Source organism: Dama dama, chromosome 12 (genome assembly GCF_033118175.1).
Source record: "Dama dama isolate Ldn47 chromosome 12, ASM3311817v1, whole genome shotgun sequence".
Classification (NCBI taxonomy): domain Eukaryota; kingdom Metazoa; phylum Chordata; class Mammalia; order Artiodactyla; family Cervidae; genus Dama; species Dama dama.
The window spans coordinates 23,346,657-23,366,581 of NC_083692.1; the positions used below are offsets into that span (position 1 = coordinate 23,346,657).

The window sequence follows — 19,925 nt, forward strand, 5'->3', positions numbered from 1 at the left end:
CCCACAGGAAAGAGACTGAGCCAAGAGAGCTCCTTTTCTCATGCCATTCAAGAAGCACTGCACAAAATGCTTGCCTTCCAAGACAGCCCAGTCCAGGAACCCAGCTCTCAGGACTGGAGAATCATGGCAGACAGAGGAGCCCTTTGGGGAACAGAACCAATGGAGACTATTTAGGGTCTCATATCCATGTGCTAATGTAGACCATGTTAGTCAAGGTCCATCAGAAAAATGGGACTCACCCCAGGTAGTTTAAGAGAGAGAGTTTAATGTTGAGAACTAGTTACAAATGTGTTGGAAGAGTGTGAAAGGAGAATAAGGAACAGTGAAGCAACAAAGAGACTAGCAACAGTAAGAAGCCACCGTCACCCCTAGGGCTGGAGTAACAAAGGAAGGGGTGCTGCTGTTAGGGCTCAGAGGATGGAGCTGCCCATCTCCAGCTCCTCACAGAGCTGCGTCCACAAAGAGATTGTGCTCAGTTGCTCAGTCATGTCCAGCACTTTCCAACCCTACAGACTGCAGCTCTCCAGGCTCCTCTGCCATGGGATTCTCCAAGCAAGAATACTGGAGTGGGTTGCTCCAGGGGATCTTCCTGACCCAGGGATTGAACCCATGTCTCTCACATCTCCTGCATGGATGGGTTCTCTACCTCTAGCGCCACCTAGAAGCCCATACAAAGGGATCATGGAGGAGGAATTGGGGTCATTGGAGACATTGCTGTTAAAAAGAGAGAGGGAGGCAGAAATATGTGGCTTCTCCCATATCTCTGCTCTTCATTCTCCCTCCAGGGCCCCAAACTAAGCAGAATCAATGGAAAGGGAGCTGGGAAAGGCAGATCACATGGTCAGTTCCCTGTGGTACTAACCTGAGCAGAGGAAAGGCAGGGAGTGTATCTGAGAACAAAGAAGCAATTGACTGGTGGGACCCAACAAGGCAGGGCCTCTTGCTTCCCAATTTGCAGATGAAGATCTTTAAAAAACAAAACTCTGAAGCCTAAATTGGTAGTTCTCCAAACTAGTTACTGATTCTACACCCCTAGACCTGAAGTTTGCCAGAATTCCCTGGAGCAGGAGATACACGTGTCCTCACTTTCCCCAGCATGTGTTTCCAAACTTCATTTCCTGCATATTCTGATGACCACTGTCTCTTTATGGAAACCAGGGTTCTAAGAGAAGGAAATAGCACTGAAGGTTGGGAAGAAGGGAATGATGGGCTGGAAGAGATGGTGTGAGGTCAGCAGGGGGAAGAGAACATTTAGACCTAAGATTCTGCACAGTTATTAAGAATCCCTTCTGATCTCCAGCCTAATCTCTGATGGCAGTCACCGAGGTCTGGTGGAGGAGGGGAAATCACTGCTCTGTCCCATAAGTAGGGAATGGCATGTGTTCTGGGCAAGGCCAGCTCTTGTCCCCCTCCCAGGCCTGCTCATCTCCTGGACTGGCCCAGTCTGTGAGTAGATGAACAATAACCTCATCTACTCACTTACATCAGAAATGACCCTCCTTCCAACCTCCTTCCAGAGCCAATCACTGTGCTAGAATGCTTTGATCCTGCCTCCTAGTCATTGCATCTCTTTTCCTTCTTCTCCATCTCAGTGGCCACTGTTCCCATTCAGGCCCTCATTTCTTTGCATTTAATTTCAAATGCTTCCAAACCCATATGGCAAACTCCTGCTCAAGAGCACCTTGCAGAGTATAAATCTGATGTCACAGCCCTGCTGGAAGCCTCTCAAGGGGGCTTCTAAGCCTCAGAGTCAAGTCCAATCTGTCCTATCTTCCCTTGCTTTATCTCCCTACACAGGCCTCAGTTCCCCCAACCCCTACCCATTGCACAGACACCCATATCCTCTTCCCAGTAGCACTAAAGAAGGACCATTTTCAGTTCCCACCCTGGAGCCTTTGTTCATACAGCTTCCTCAGCCTTCTTTCCCACCTACCTGGCCAGTACTGATATGCCTTTCAAGTCTTAACTTAAACATTGTACCCTCCTCTGAATCCTCCCTGACCATGTCTTCCCTGCTGAGGGTTCTGAGCATCCCAATACTGATGACCACTCTGTCCTCCATTGAAGTTCCCTTAGTTCCTTCCTGTATATATTGATATTTATGTCTGTCACTCTCTACTAGGCATCTTCCTTCTGCTGTATGGTTTTCTGGGGTGGGAAATCAGACTCATTTGACTTCATATCCTCAGCATTTGGCACACACATCTACCCGGCAAAGATCTGAAGGTAGAAAAGGAAGAAGCAGGGAGAAAAGGATGGCAAGAAAAGGGAGTATCAAACACTTAATGGTCTAGTCTAGATAAAAATAGAAGAGTTATAAGAGGATCCATGTCTATGGTTAGAGCATACACAAAGGACTATTATTACAACTGCAGACCCTAGAAGATTTATTGCAAAAGACTTTAAAGCTGTAATGTATACCATTTCTTAACTGAGGGAAAATATTCAATTTTTAGGAGAGGGGAAAAAAAAGTGACCAAGACTTCACAGATGCTATGGCCGTCACTCAGCCAACTTGTCTCTGTGGGTTTTCTTTGCAAATACTTGGCTTTTGGACAACCACAGCGTGTAATGAGACTCCCTATGCACAGGGGTCCTAGAGACAAATGAAGCCTCTGGTAGAAACGTCTGCTGTTTAATAGGTTAAAGGCTGGCTCCTGGGAAGAACTATTCTTCTCCAGGCAATGGGATGAAATGCTGACATGCTCTTAGCAGAGGCTGTCCCACGGATCTCAGAGTGAGGGCTATAAACACGTAAGTTTAGTCCCAGAGTGTAAGGTTAGTCACAGGTAGAAAGTGGAGACCAGTCACAAAGAAGAGCCTAACTTTCCATGTGTGGCTGGTATAGGACAGTGTGTCTGGAAAGAATACTGTCTAGCTATAAACAAGAGAAAACAGCATGGTATAAGTGTGCCTGTGGAAGGGGAAGAGGCCACACTGGGTCTACTGCACTTGTATTTTAAGGAGGCCCCCATAAGAGAACACAGAACTGTCCGAGTCTTCCCATTTCACTAGACAGTGACCAAATTTTCCTCAGCAGGGGCAGAATAATGTTTTCAGAGAGAAACAGACAACTCAGGAAGGCTGTAAATGTAAAACATGGCACTGACTACTCCGTGGGGAAAGTGACTTTGCAAGGAAAGTGTAAAGAGGCAGAGATGGCTTATATGTCAAGCTGTACCATCCACGAGGGAAGGGATGCCTCTGCCACTGTACCTCCTGGCCTGCAGGTTCCCGCTGGAAGAGACCATGAACAGGTGGGCACAGATCTGTCTCCAGCATGAGCAAGACTCCACAGAGACTATATTTTTCAGCTTTGACAGAACATGGCAGAACACTGAAGCCAAATCACAATGTGAAAAAGAAACTGGCTGGAAAGGCCAGAACTTAGCAGTTGAGAGAGGAAGGGCTAGGCTGTCCCCTGACTGGATGGTGAGGTTCAGAGGAGCTGAACATGTCCCATGGAGCTCATTCTTCCTCAAGGGTGTTCTGTAGCTACCCAGAGCCACATCATCATAGGAAATAACTAGGGATTATTTAACAGATATACAAAGCTCTCTCAAGGCAAAGACTCAGTCCATTCTTGGAAGGCAGCATTCTCCCTGGTTCAAACATTGAAGGTGGCCACACCACAGTGACTGATTGGAGAAATGTTCTGCAATTACTTCCAAGCAGTGTGCATGAGTAATCTTATATTAACATGGGCTTCAGTACAGGATGGGCTTCCCTGGTGGCTCAGATGGTAAAGAATCTGCCTGCAATGCAGGAGACCTGGGTTCGATCACTGGATTGGCAGGATACCCTGGAGAAGAGAATGGCAACCCACTCCAGGATTCTTGCCTGAAGAATTCCTTGGACAGAGAAGGCTTGTGGGCTACAATCCATGGAGTCACAAAGAGTCAGACACAACTGAGCGGCTAACATTTTCAGTATAGGATAATGGTTAGGAAGAGAGGGCTGTAGGGAAGAGTGTGTATGTATGGGGGGGGGGGCACCCCTTGGAAGCCAAGTGATTCAGAGCAGTTTTTAAAAACTCTGTAAACCTCAATACACTTATCTTAAAGTATACCAAGTAATACTTCTCTCATAGAGTAGTTGTGAGGCTTGAACAAGAAAATGCCCACAAAGTACTTACGAGAGTGACTGGCACAAAGGAAACACAATAAATGGGTGGGAAGGCTGAGCAAAGCAACCAGAAAGTCAGGGCTGTGCAGGGTGATTTGTGCTCAGTCCCTTCCTGACACACCAGATGCCTCACTTCTAACGTTTACAGGTTTATACTGATGTGTCTCTTTCTGGAAGTGTGACACACAGGGAATTCTGTTACTTAAGAGTCATGGATCATGATCTCGGCTCAGTCGCTCAATGCCAGTTCTGAGTCGAGGATTCAGAAAGTAGGCATGGGTAGGATCACTGTAGCTTGGCTCTCCAAAGGTGTTCACCAAATCATGATCCCTTTGGTAACAATAAAACAAGGGTCCAAGACTCCAGCACACATGTTCTTTGTCCTAGACGCCAGAACTCTTAAGCTTTGCCAAGCCAAGAAGGGAAACTTTCAGAAAGAGACCCTCTGTGCAAAAATCTCTGCTTCAAGCATTTGAACTCTAAGGCAGTTGCCAGCAGTCATTGACTGGTTTAAAAATCTGAAGGTGACTGGAGAGGTGGGTGTGGAGAGAGGATCAACAGGGTAGGAAAAGGTTGAGGGAAGGAAGGAGTGAGTATGTCAATTCTGGGAACTGAAAATCCCAAATTACTTAGATCAGCAGAAATCAGGAAAGCTCAATGAGTTATACTATAGTTGACAACCAATCATGCATTAGATAATGTTTAGCATATCATAAAATATCATGGTCATACAATCAGACATATATATTCAAATAGAATTCTAGAGACATGCTTGATTCATTTCCCCTCACATCTCCATCATGCAAATGCTTTGTCTGCTTCCCACACCCCTACACCTAATTTCATAAGCCATTAAGATTTTGGAAGGGTCTGAAGCCCCACCCCATGCACTGCTCCAATTAGACTGAAATGCAAACCGGCATCGTACCATGCAGATCCCTAGGAGAGAAGCAGAGGCCACAGGCTCAGGCAAGCACACTCTACCATCCACAGCAACCAACCAGACAATGAGTTCTCTAAGTTGGACCTCCTTGGTTCATATATGTGACAAACTATGTTTTTCAAATCATGTACACGGACCAGGCAAGTATCTTTCTGAATCAGTCACATGCCAGAAGTCACAAGCCAAATAATGGCAAGAGTAAGAGAAAAAAGCAAGAGGCAGCCCATTATCTACTTCCTAATGTCCCTGCCCCAAAGCAGAAGTGCTGTTCTAATATGCAATTCAGTAAACTTTGGAGGTAAGCTCAATGACACTCAGTATCCAGACATCCCCAGGGAAAAATCAGACAGAAATATAATAAGAGCTATTCATTACAAGCCAAAAGAATCATCACTAAGACAAGGCTTCGTTTTCTAGCATCTCAAGTCATTTCTAAATTAAAAATAAATTCCTTCATCTTAGAGAATATGGTATAGCCAAAAACACTTAAGCTCCAGAGTTAACACAAACTTTGCTTCAAATCTCAATACTACTACTGGATATACAGTTCAGTTCAGTTCAGTTCAGTTGCTCAGTCATGTCCGACTCTTTGCAACCCCATGAATTGCAGCACACCAGGCCTCCCTGTCCATCAACAACTTTTGGAGTTTACTCAAACTCATGTTCATCGAGTCAGTGATGCTATCCAGCCATCTCATCCTCTGTCTCCCCCTTCTCCTCCTGCCCTCAATCCCTCCCAGCATCAGGGACTTTTCCAATGAGTCAACTCTTCGCATGAGGTAGCCAAAGTACTGTAGTTTCAGCTTCAGCATCAGTCCTTCCAATGAACACCCAGACTGATCTCCTTTAGGATGGACTGGTTGGATCTCCTTGCAGTCCAAGGGACTCTCAAGAGTCTTCTCCAACACCACAGTTCAAAAGCATCAATTCTTCAATGCTCAGCTTTCTTCACAGTTCAACTCTCATATCCATACATGACCACTGGAAAAACCATAGCCTTGACCAGATGGACCTGTTGGCAAAGTAATGTCCCTGCTTTTTAATATGCTGTCTAGGTTGGTCATAACTTTCCTTCCAAGGAGTAAGGGTCTTTTAATTTCATGGCTGCAATCACCATCTGCAGTGATTTTGGAACCCCCCAAAATAAAGTCTGACACTGTTTCCCCATCTATTTCCCATGAAGTGATGGGACCAGATGCCATGATCTTAGTTTTCTGAATGTTGAGCTTTAAGCCAACTTTTTCACTCTCCTCTTTTACCTTCATCAAGAGGCTTTTCAGTTCCTCTTCACTTTCTGCCATAAGGGTGGTGTCATCTGCATATCTGAGGTTATTGATATTTCTCCCGGCAATCTTGATTCCAGCTTGTGCTTCTTCCAGCCCAGTGTTTCTCATGATGTACTCTGAATATAAGTTAAATAAGCAGGGTGACAATATATAGCCTTGATGTACTCCTTTTCCTAGTTGGAACCAGTCTGTTGTTCCATGTCCAGTTTTTACTGTTGCTTCCTGACCTGGCATATAGGTTTCTCAAGAGGCAGGTCAGGTGGTCTGGTATTCCCATCTCTTTCAGAATTTTCCACAGTTTATTGTGATCCACACAGTCAAAGGCTTTGGCATAGTCAATAAAGCAGAAATAGATGTTTTTCTTGCTTTTTTGATGATTCAGCAGATGTTGGCAATTTGATCTCTGGTTCCTCTGCCTTTTCTAAAACCAGCTTGAACATCTGGAAGTTCATGGTTCACGTATTGCTAAAGCCTGGCTTGGAGAATTTTGAGCATCACGTTAATAGTGTGTGAGATGAGTACAGTTGTGTGATACTTTGAACATTCTTTGGTATTGCCTTGCTTTGGGACTGGAATGAAAACAGACCTTTTCCAGTCCTGTGGTCACTGCTGAGTTTTCCAAAGTTGCTGGCATATTCAGTGCAGCACTTTCACAGCATCATCTTTCAGGATTTGAAATAGCTCAACTGGAATTCCATCACTTCCACTAGCTTTGTTTGTAGTGATGCTGTCTAAGGCCCACTTGACTTCACATTCCAGAATGTCTGCCTCTAGGTGAGTGATCACACCATTGTGATCATCTGGGTCATGAAGATCTTTTTTGTACAGTTCTTTTGTGTACTCTTGCCACCTCTTCTTAATATCTTCTGCTTCTGTTAGGTCTATACCATTTCTGTCCTTTATCGAACCCATCTTTGCATGAAATGTTGCGTTGGTATCTCTAATTTTCTTGAAGAGATCTCTAGTCTTTCCCATTCTGTTGTTTTCCTCTATTTCTTTGCATTGATCGTGGAGGAAGGCTTCCTTATCTCTCCTGACTATTCTTTGGAACTCTGCATTCAAATGGGAATATCTTTCCTTTTCTCCTTTGCTTTTCCCTTCTCTTCTATTCACAGCTATTTGTAAGACATCCTCAGACAACCATTTTGCCTTTTTGCATTTCTTTTCCATGGGGATGGTCTTGATCCCTGTCTCCTGTACAATGTCACGAACCTCCGTCCATAGTTCATCAGGCACTCTGTCTATCAGATGTAGTCCCTTAAATCTATTTCTCACTTCCACTGTATAGTCATAAGGGATTTGATTTATGTCATACCTGAATGGTCTAGTGGTTTTCCCTACTTTCTTCAGTTTAAGTCTGAATTTGGCAATAAGGAGTTCATGATCTGAGCCACAGTCAGCTCCCAGTCTTGTTTTTGCTGACTGTATAGAGTTTCTCCATATTTGGCTGCAAAGAATATAATCAATCTGATTTTGGTGTTGACCATCTGGTGAGGTCCAGGTGTAGAGTCTTCTCTTGTGTTGTTGGAAGAGGGTGTTTGCTATGACCAGTGCATTCTCTTGGCCAAACTCTACTAGCCTTTGCCCTGCTTCATTCCATACTCCAAGGCCAAATTTGCCTATTACTCCAGGTGTTTCTTGACTTCCTACTTTTGCATTCCAGTCCCCTCTAATGAAAAGGACATCTTTTTTGGGTGTTAGTTCTAAAAGGTCTTGTAGGTCTTCATAGAACCGTTCAGCTTCTTCAGGGTTACTGGCTGGGGCATAGGCTTGGATTATCCTCTTAGCCCAGTTTATCTATTTCTACAAAGGAAGATGATGAGATGTATATTAAAAGGTTCTTGTGAAGTTAATGGAAAAATGCATGTGGCATTATCAAATCTGATGCCCACAAAGAACTTCCTTCCATTCCTGGAAATAAAAGAGGCTTTAAATTAATGTTGCCTAGAGCACTGAAATGGAGAAAGGATATTTTTCACTACCAAACAGTGGGACCCCATGATGGTAGAAAACAGGTCCCCACATGGGCTACTTCTTGCCTTCTTTGCTCTGTCCCACTCTGACTTCTCAAACTAAAGATGCAAACACTTAAAAAATATAGCTATGAAGTTTCTCCCATGTTGAGAAAACCAGACAGACAACTCCAGTTCTCAAAAACCATTGAGCACATCTAGCCTATGAAGATAGGCCACAGGAAGCTCAAGATTTTAAGGGTGACCCTCCATGAGCACAAAAGATCGTTTGCAGGAGAGGGCCAGAGAAGCCAGCCCTGTTTGCAGGATGTGGTCTTTAAATCATTCAACTGGGAAGTCCATGCTCATAGTGAGGTTCAACTTGGAAAAAGTCACTTATGCACATGTCTGGGCCCAAGCATTTAAAAGGCTGATAATTCATTGCAATGCGGGGTGGGATGGTACCTTTCAAAAATATTTTTCTGTAGAGTTCTGTAGAAACTTTTCATGAACCACTGAAAGTCAGAGGGAATATAAATATCACATCGCCTGCAAACATAGTAATTTGACTGGGTTGGGGACTTTTTTGCCCAGTTTTCTTACTAAAAGTTGGCAAAGTGAAAACAGTAACAGATTAGAAGTTGAGAGAATTTAACTCCACTTCCATTTCTACTGTGTACTAGTTGTGCGATCCTGAAGAAGTCACCCCTAATTGTTCACCCTGTGATGAAGGGACTAGAATAGACTATGGGTCTGAAGACCACTCCTATGAGAATCACCGAAAGCGCTTGCCCTGTCTGAGTGGTCACTGAGGGCAGGGCCTAGGTATCTTTACTGTTAATGAACACTTGGGATTTTGCTTGTTTTCTTGTTTTAAATTTTGTTATTTTTTATTTTGCTCATTGGAGGATAATTGCTTTACAATGTTGTGTTAGTTTCTGTTGCACAACAACGTGAATCAGCTATAAGTTTACATATATCCCCTCCGTCTTAAGCCTCCCTCCCACTGTAGTTGATAATCACTGGATGAGATGATTCCTAGAGGGTATCTCAGGTGGGACACTGTCATATTCTAAATGGTTTTGTTCTAGTGAAAGTGCTGGTTCATTTGTAAATCAGTTTACACTTTATAGAGATATGGAATCCTTTGTTCCCCTTTGTTTCTCCTAACCAAATAACCCTGCTTTTTTCCTCACTCATAGCTAACCATGCGGTTGCAAAGAGTTGGACATGACTGAGCAACTTCACTTTCTATAGTTAACCAACCAAGGTTAAAATACAACGTTCTGTCCAAACTTCATTTTCAAATAAGCCAACTAATTATCAGCATCCTTGACTCCCAGGTCACTGCCTTGTCCACGAGATCTTATAGTTGTTTCCTCCGTTGTTTCCCAAGCCTGACAATGAAGCCTTCAGTTTGATTCCAAAGCCCTGAGTCTCTTCTACTTCCTGCCACAGCTGAGATTTCTCTAGAAATCTCTCATTCACCTATTTACTCTGGTTTACTTGGCAAGTGAGAACTGGGAGGGTCACTGAATAAGGAGATTTGGTGCCAGACAGTGTGTAAAAATAAAACTAGTCAGTGTTGGAGGAGAATGACGGAGGTAACAAAACACCGGTGAAATGAGTGGTTCATCACAGGGGAAGTCACCTAAACACTCAGTGACTGGACCACTCATTCAGCCCCTGACCATCAGAGACTGTGATCCTCAAAGAGAGAAATGAAGACATGTACTAAGTCTTTCATAAAAACAAATATATTCAATTTATAGCAGTATTCTTTATTCACAGACGTATTCTTTCTACTTTCTGGTGTTAAAGGTACTTAACCTTTTTGAAAGGGTGGCAACAATTAATATTGCAACTGTATTTAATTAAAAAAAAAAAAAGATATTTAAAACTTTATGCTGGTTCCTCAACTCTTGCTTTGGTTTGATTTTTCTTTAAACTTCTATTGACCTCAAGTGGCTCAAAATCTCCTAGAGACATGAGCACTCTTCCTCAGCAGAGGTCTGTGGTCTTTCATGTGCAAAGTATCTGAAAGGGGCACCCCCATAAGAAGCATGGGGGCAGTTGTGCAAAGTACATTTTAAACTGTCAATTTCCAATGGAACCTCTTCATTGGAAAAGGGAAAAGTTTTCTCTACTTTAGCGCATTCACAAGGAGTGATTTTGGGAGCACATTGATTTTTTTTCAAAGGGAGCCCCATGGAGTTTAGGTTTTTTTGGTAAGTGGTGGGAAAGATAATTATATTTTTATTTCAAACGTGGAGATAGAAACAGGAAGCGTGCATTTGGGTATGTGAGCTACCCTTTCTAGGTCAGAACCTGTCTTTCTGCTCTGTGAGTCTTAGTTCACTGCATTCATTTGCTGTTACTGTCTACTTTCAGGTGAGATTTCCTCAGATTTTAATACACTTACCTGGTGACCTGAAAAAAGAGTCCTCTTAAAAGTCCCCATTTTGGGGTCCCCTTTCATACATTCTCCCAGACTCTCAATGGCTGTTGGAGCACTTCTGATGGAAGAGTATGAGCAGTGGCTTAGACTTCACACATGAGAGGCTCTGGAAGGGAGGGCACATTTATACCCAAGGCAATGTACTTGGCTGGGATTCTCTGTTCCCTCTGCTATTTCTGCAGATATTCATGCTTAAAAAGACATTTCTCCCACCCCTGCAGCACAGCCAAACTTCTCTGGCTGGATCGAGTCACCATTGAAAAAAAAAAACAAATACAGCAGTCTCTTTGCTTAAGAAAAGCAGATGAGTTGGGCAGAAAATAAAGGAACAAACAAGATGAGTGCCCTGGAGCCATTTTACAAAGGTAGAGGTTCATAAAGGTTTATAAAACTGACTTAACATCAGGCAAAACATCATCTCCAATCTCTGTCTTTGTTTGGGTGAATAGGGATATATGTTTGACATTCTTGCCCCAAATCTGCCCTTCAGTTTATCTGGGAGAAAAGATTTATCATCTTTTCTTTCAGTTTTTCAGTCCTTCATTAAGCCTTTCCAACCACAGAGTAGAGAACTTAAGACCTGTGGAAGATAGCAGCAAAGATTTCTTATCCTTCCCTGGGGCCAAAGTCCCCTGGCTGCCTGTTCCGTGAGAGCAGCTGCAGGAATCCTCCTGTGCTCCGCCTGGGCCTGTGTTTAGGCCTCTGGCTTGCTTACACAAAGGAATTCCAGCTAGGATTTCAAGGGAAGCCTGGCTCCCACTCTCCTACAGCCCCCAGCAGGCAGGTTCTGCAAAAAGATATTCCTGTACTCAGTATTCTTACAGTATATCTATAGAAGTATCTGCTTGAATTATAAGATTTGATGCTCACCTTTAAAAATGACTATTACTAATAATTTAAAGGAACTTTTACAGTGGAAAATTCAAATTCTATGGGGAAGAGTGATTCTAAATAGGCAGTATATCCTTCTTCCTCAAGATTGTGTTCATGTGTGGATGCAAGGAGTTTCTTTTTTTTTTTCCAAAATATATGCATTGCATGTGTGAGTGTCAAGCATTTGTCTTGCCTCTGAGGGTACACAGTTAAGATTCAGTCACCGCCTTCACAGGGTCACAAAGAGTTGGACACAATTGAGCATGCACGCATTACAAAAATCTTCACAGTGATGGGGTTTGAGTCTTTCAAAACACAAAATGGATACTGAGTGAAGAATTCCGTCATCAGAAAGGAAACACTAAATACTTTCAAGATGCAAAATTACCAGGGACTTCGAAAAAGCCTAAGGATTCAAGTAAGAATCAGTTTGAGTAATAGGATTGGTCTTTAGGCTCTTCCCTCCAGTGTTCTGTAACTTCAGAGTGCCTTCTAAGCAGAAGATGAAAATATTATTATAAAGCCCATTTAAATAAACCTCCTATATGAAAAAAGTTACCTCTCTCCAATTTTTTGAAATAAGAGAGTCATAATATTTATTTCATCAAGGGGGTGTAAAGCTTAGTTGGGATTAATTTACTTCATTACTCCTTCCAGGGCACTTAAAAATTTATATAATCCCATATGTGGTTTGTATGAACAGACTACATGAGGATCTGATGAGAAATAGTATGAATATTTCATCAAGTTTTTTCATCATTCTTTCAAGTATAACCACCCTCATTCTAACTTTTCCAGTCCCTTGTTACAAGGCACCTGGTTACCATAAGAGCTGCCCCAAAGGAGTCCTTAGCCAATCCATTCTGTGTGCCGCTGCCTCATTCATGGTTTTCCTTTGTTGTAGCAGCCGCCACCTCCTCTATGCTCACGGGATGCATGATGCTGGTACAGAACGTACTCCTTAGATGCTTATCTGTCAACAACTACAGGACATCCACTTACACTTTGAACCTCTAGCATCTTACACACAAATTGGCAGACAAGAGGTGATTAAATAAAGGTGTATCAAATGAATGTGTGACCCAAACCATCTGCTTTGTTAAAAAGCAACCCCCAGCCTGGATCTTCTGAATACATGACAGGTCCTTCTGTTTATCTTCTTTTGCTGTTTGACCTCCCTCCCACATCTTCCCCTTCCTTTCTCACTCACCTAATTTGATCTATTTAAGGCAGAGATTTTCAACCTTGGCTGCAGAGTAGAAGCACTGGAGGGAGTGTTATAAATAAAATGAACACCAACTCTCAGCCCCATCAGCAGAGATTTTGATTTACTTGGTTGGGGTGCAGCCCTGGCGTTGGTATTTTGTAAATGCTCCTGTGGTGAGTGGGAGGTGCAGCCAGGGCTTGAGAAATGATGATTTAAAGTGATACTCAAGTCCCACCTTCTCCTGAAAAGACGAATGTGCCTCTGAGGAGTTCACCTTCCTCTGGCTTCAAAGCAGTTGTCATTTTTAACCACTTATTAGATCACAAATCAAACACTGCCTGTGACAGGACCTCAGCGGGAGTCTGCTCTTTAACTCACTCACTGCATTTTGGTTCATCTCCTGTACTAGACTGGAACAACCCTGAAGGCAGGAACTGTGTCTTCTACTTATTTGCATCCCCACACCACACATATAGTGGACCAAAACATATTTTTGAGCACATAAAAAAAAGAGCAAACCAAAACACCTAGTAGAGGTCATTTTGACTCTACTTTAAGGATATGTCTTTGGTAAGAATAAAAATGCTGCAAAAAGGGTGGGGCAAGATTGAAGGAGAGGAGGGAAAGAGTAAATAAAAGTCAAATGGAAAAAAAGCTAAATTAGTCCAAAAGAAAATGTTTCCCAGCTTCTTAAAAGGGTGGTTTTTTTTTTTTTTTTTTTGCAACCCTGAAGCAGAATAAACAAGATAATTAACTTGGCTTGTGCCCTGATAAGGAGATTTCTTTCTTGGTTATATAATTTTACAAAGTTTCCAGGGTGTAAAGAAAATAATCACCCACGGCAGACTACTTGCCTTGGACTATACAATTCAACTCTTGGGTTAATCGGCTCGCGGATCTGCTCAGCCTGACCTGACCCTCTTCCAGCTCTGTGGTCTCAGACTAAGCCTCACATTCATGAGCCCTGTTGTAGAGCCCAGTGTCATAGAAAGGGGATAAAACATAATCCTTATTCTATAACTTTGATCCTTTGGTCTAGTGGCCGCTACCTGTGTGTTTAAAAAAAAAAAAAAAAGCTATCCTGGTATCCTCTCCACGTAGCTGGTGCTCCATGGGTCTGCCCACCCTAGAATGATCCAGACAAATTCTCCTACTAAATTGAGTTAAAAGGAAATATTTTGTGCAATTACCTTAAAAGGTAGCTTTCAATCTTATTTTGTGCCCATATACCAGAAAATTTTTGGCTTTCATATGGCTTTTCTACTTGATCATGAAGTAAGACCACAGGAAAGGTTCAGTGAATCACTAGGTACACCCTCTGCTAAGGCAAGATATAAGGTCATCAAATAGAGACATGTATTCAATACCAACATTTATCCTGGTTGTTAGGCCACACATTTAACAACTGGTCCCAAAAGCCATGTACATTTCTATAAATTAATTAAATGTACATTCTTTTGCTTGGGTTGGCCATTTGAACACTGGTCATATTTTACTTTAATTTCCGATTATTGTGTGCAAACATGATTCAAAGATATTTAACTCCACTCAATTGATGAATAATGATGGTAACAAGTTGTCCTTTGTAGATTAAGATAAAGCTGCTGACCTAATAGGATAGGAGTTGATAGACTGTCACTGATCTATCCCTGCTTTGCTTTCTGTTCTTCTTGTGACTAGTGGCCTGCATTTGACCTTATGAGCCAAGAACCAAGAGCCACTCAAATCCTCCACTCACCAAAGGTACACAAATAACAGTAGCCCGCCAACTACTTTCTGTTGACACTGATAAAATAGAAATAACTAGTTAATTTACTAAAACAAAAGGAAAAGGAAAATGTGGCTCTGACTTCTTTATTTACTAATAAATGCTAAGTAGAATTACTAAAACTGGGATCTGGGAACCTGGAATCCATGGTACCATATACAATAAACTGAATCAGAAAATCCATGTGTACCATCTAAAATCAAGAACAGAGATAAACTACAAGTTTTGAAGGCGTAAAGTTAAGGATCCATGAAAATGAAAGCATTCACAAGTAATTTTGCTTTCTCAAATTTGAGTTTAGGTAGGAGTGCTTGACAATCCTTAATGGTATCCCTAATGGCTGTAAACAGGGTTTATTTAACATGATTTATAACTTAAGGTACAAACCGAAGGTTATTAGGTTCTACCAGAACATTTTTTAACGTGTTCCACTGAAAGAGAAGTAATGGATTTAGAACCCAGAATACTTAAATCATCTGGGAAAAGGTATCACTGAGGTAATCAGCAGGCCAGGGCCTGAACACTCAAGAATGTTCCCTTCAGTGAAAACAAGCAGCTCTATCTTCTCAGAACATGGCTCACTCAATCATCGAGCTGGAATGTTATTTACACAGTCCTGAGCAAACTAAGAAGAAGTCTCTGGTCTGTAACCAAGGGCACTCAGAAAGTTATGTCTGCAACAGGTAAAGGCTCATGTCTGTTTTAGATGATTCTTGATTCCTTGAAAAACAGCCAGTTTACCTAATGCAGGTAAAGGGAAACAGCTCCCTTTCCACCACCTTCTCCAGAAAGGACCACCAGCATGATACTTCATGCCTCTTTCATTAACAACTTGGATTTGTTATATATTTAGCAAGATGGGCAAGTCTGGGTTCTGAATTCTACATCCAACAAAACAGAATAATCACCCTGTCTTCTTTCTCCCGCTTGTAGGAGAGGTCAAGATGGAGCCTGGTCCACATAGCAGGATAAAGTTGAGGTTAGATATCAGGAAAAATAAACTTCCTAACTATGAAACTCTTCAAGGAAGGGGTCAGACTGTGGTGTTCCTTTCTTTGGAGTGGGAGGGAAGATTAAGAAAGACATAAAAAGTAACCTTTCTGGATATAAGTGGGGAACTGAGTCCAGGATAGACAGCATTAATAGAGTTCTGAGAGAGTCATTACCCTTTTGGATAATTTCTGGCATCATTCAGTACTTTAACCTACTGGTTTATGAGTTAATGCAAAAGTATCCAGGATCTGGAGAAGAGTGTATTCACTTAGCAGAGTCTGTGTGGCCTCAGGATTTCAAAACATCCTAACCTCAAGAAAAAGCATCATCATTATTTAATTTATACACAAATTATCTAGCCCTTAACAAACATTAGCTAAGAGAAATGATCATTTATTCACCCTTTAGAGGTAGAGTGTTAGAGATCCCTTCGGGGTAGAAACCTTGGTCACTCACCAAGCTATTAGCAAAAACTGGGGGGCAACGCTCTATTTTTGGTATTTTTTTTCCTTGTGTGTGACTTATCTTCCCAGCTTATTAGAATTGCTATTGAGGTAGGCAGGGAGACTGGTTTCTTTACCCACCTTCTGACAGTGTTGGTCCAGGACAGACAGCATGGCCAATGCTTTCAAAAGATGAACATCCAGATTGCTGGTACATCTTGTTCCCTGACCTTGACAGTCAGAGAATATTGTCAAAGCACTCACCTGTCTTCTCTCTGAACCAAGGTACTGGAGAATCAGCCGGGTGTTCACACTGTGACTCCAGGTGTTTCCTAGCGCAGCCGTCAAACAGCTAGATCCAGAAGTGCCTGAAATGAAACAGAACAAAAGCATGCTTATGGACACCCGGTCTCATCATGGTCTTTCACTTAAGCAAAAGTCCAGTCACTGTTCATTGCTCAGACAGTACTCGGGAGCCCAGGTCACTGCTACAAAAGTTGATGAGGGAAAGAAGGAAGCAAAGGTTTAAGGAATATGAGACAAAAGAAAAACCAGCATGGGTTTCCTTCAGCCTCAGTGAAAGTAACCACCACTGGGCTTAGAGATAACAGAGTTATATATCAATAAGAGGTTGCAGTGCAAGGCAGGTTGGAGCCATTGTTAATAATAAATCAAGCTACTCAACATCCACGGCAGAAAGGCATAACTCGACTACACAGAATAAGAGCCAGTTATGAAACAGTCTCAGTTTAATAAAGTTGTAAGACTTTTCCAGCTTGATAAGACTCTTAATTCAATTTCCCTTATCAACATAGAAATGGTGGCATATGTATATAAAATTTCTATGCCTTTCCAACCACTGAACATACATGCACCCAGAAGAGGAATCTGGAAGATCTCATCATTTCATATCTAATCTGTATTAGACATTCTTATCCCAAGAGAAACATTCTTTAACCTAAGACTTTCCTATAAGGGGGAGGATCTGAAGTAAACTTTATCTGACTTTGTAGTCTATACCAAGTTGTATTTCAGCTACCCTCTGACATCTCCAGAGCATCACTGATCTCTCTTGACATAACCAGAAGGAACCCATTCCTGCACTTCTCTCTTCTTCTGTGTTAGCGGCAGGCTCACAAGTCCCATCACTTAGAAGTCAGCACTGACTCCCATCTGGAGCGCACCCTGAAGTCTCCTCCAAGCTCCCGTGTTCACTTTGGCCCTGGGCCATGAGATGAGTCTTGGCCCGAGGGGCACAGCAGACTTGTAGCCTGCCTTGTGTCTTCAAAATGCTATCTCTTTCCAACGAGGAGACCATGTACCAAAAGGCTGAAGTCCACTGGATCAGCTAAAACAAAATGAGGCCTTGAGTGTCTCATTTGTTGCCCGCTCATGGCATCATCTCATGTTCACCCTCTGTGTGAAATAGGAATTGGTCCTCTTTTCTGGGTCACCATCTTTCAGGGTGCTCTCCCAACTCTGCATGGTCTGAAGCTTGTTGTTGTTCAGTCACTCAGGCATGTTCAACTCTTTGCAACCCCATGGACTGCAGCACGCCAGATTTCCCTGTCTTTCACTATACCTGGAGTTTGCTCAAACTCATGTCCATCGAGTTGGTGATGACATCCAACCATCTCATCCTCTGTCGTCCCCTTCTCCTCCTACCCTCAATCTTTCCCAGCATCAAGGTCTTTTCCAATGAGTCAGCTCTTCGCATCAGGTGGCCAAAATACTGGAGCTTCAGCATCAGTCCTGCCAGTGAATATTCAGTGTTGATTTCCTTAAGGATAGATTGATTTGATCGCCTTGCTGTCCAAGGGATTCTCAAGAGTCTTCTCCAGCACCACAGTTCGAAAGTATCAATTCCTCAGGCACTCAACCTTTCTTATGGTCCAACTTTCACATCCAAACATGACTACTGGAAAAACCATAGCTTTGACTACATGGACCTTTGTTGGCAAAGTGATGTCTCCACTTTTTAAATCACTCTCTAGGTTTGTCATAGCTTTTCTTCCAAAGAGCAAGCATCTTTTACTTTCATGGCTGCAGTCACCATCCACAGTGATTCTGGAGCACAAGAAAAGAAAATCTGTCACAGTTTCCACTTTTTCTCCATCTATTTGCCATGAAGCAATGGGACCAGACACCATGAGCTTAGAGTTTTGAATGTTGAGTTTTAAGCCAGCTTTCCCACTGTTTAGTTCCTTTTCACTTTCTGCCATTAGAGTGGTATCATGTGCATATCTGCAGAGAAGGCAATGGCACCCCACTCCAGTACTCTTGCCTGGAAAATCCCATGGATGGAGGAGCCTGGTAGGCTGCAGTCCATGGGGTCGCTAAGAGTCGGACACCACTGAGCGACTTCACTTTCACTTTTCACTTTCATGCATTGGAGAAGGAAATGGCAGCCCACTCCAGTATTCTTGCCTGGAGAATCCCAGGGACGGTGGAGCCTGATGGGCTGCCGTCTAAGGGGTCGCACAGAGTCAGACACGACTGAAGTGACTTAGCAGCAGCAGCATGTGCATATCTGAGGTTGTTGATATTTTTCCTGGAAATCTTGATTCCAGCTTGGGACTCATCCAGTCCAGCATTTCACATGATGTACTCTGCATAGAAGTTAAACAAGCAGGGTGACAATATACAGCCTTGACATATTCCTTTCCCAATTTTTTTTTTTTTTTTTTTTTGGTGTTTTAAAAAAATGTTCATGTGCCCATTTACTGACCACATTGATCCTAACCCTGTGCTTAGGGAAAATCCTTGTGATGGAAACCCCGGTTTCTGCAGGGAATCAGGCCCACACTTGGACAGAAGAATGGTAATAAACAGGACCAAAAACCCCATCACGGATGCGAGTACTTGGTGAGAGTGCTTGGGATCAGGAGGCAGCACCAGTGGGTTCCCAGCCATGGCTGGAAATCGTTGTTTCGTGTCCAGTTCTAGCTGTTGCTTCTTGACCTGCATATAGGTTTCTCAGGAGACAGGTAAGGTGGTCTGATACTCCCATCTCTTTAAGAATTTTCCACAGTTTGTTGTGATCCACACAGACAAAAGCTTTAGCGTAGTCAATGAAGCTGAAATAGATGTTTTTCTGGAATTCTCTTGCTTTTTCTATGATCCAATGGATGTTGGCAATTTGATCTCTGGTTCCTCTGCCTTTTATAAATCCAGCTTGTACATCTGGAAGTTCTCGGTTCATGTACTGCTGAAGCCTAGCTTGAAGGATTTTGAGCATTACTTTGCTAATGTGTGAAATGAGCTCAATTGTGTGGTAGTTTGAACATTCTTTGGCATTACCTTTCTTTGGGATTGGAATGAAAACTGACCTTTTCCAGTCCTGTGTCCACTGCTGAGTTTTCCAAATTTGCTGGCATATTGAATGCGGCACTTTCACAGCATCATCGTTTAGGATTTGAAATAGCTCAGCTGGATTGCCATCACCTTCACTCTCTTTGTTCGTAGTGATGCTTCCTAAGGCCCACTTGACTTTGTACTCCAGGATGTCTGGCTCTAGGTGAGTGATTACACCATCGTGGTTATCTGGGTCATGAAGATCTTTTTTTTGTACGGTTCTTCTGTGTATTCTTGCCACCTCTTCTTAATCTCTTTTGCTTCTGTTAGGCCTTTGCTGTTTTTGTCCTTTATTGTGCCCATCCTTGCATCAATGTTCCCTTGGTATCTCCAATTTTCTTGAAACAATCTCTAATTTTTCCCATTCTACTGTTTTCCTCTATTTCTTTGCACTATTCACTTAAGAAGGCTTATATCTCCTTCCTATTCTCTGGAACTCTTCATTCAATTGTGTATATCTTTCCCTTTCTCCCTTGCCTTTTTCTTCTCTTTTCTCAGTTAGTTGTAAGGCCCCCTCAGACAA

General features: G+C 42.5%; 1 protein-coding gene across 1 annotated transcript in view; it reads right to left on the reverse strand.

Moving 5' to 3' along the window:
- The window catches only part of RAD51B (RAD51 paralog B), a 609,692-nt gene that overhangs the window by 41,665 nt on the left and 548,102 nt on the right, over nt 1-19,925 (reverse strand). The window contains exon 9 of the mRNA XM_061156809.1: nt 16,313-16,416. Within this exon, the coding sequence (XP_061012792.1) occupies nt 16,313-16,416 (104 nt within the window). The remainder of the gene's footprint in view (nt 1-16,312; nt 16,417-19,925) is intronic.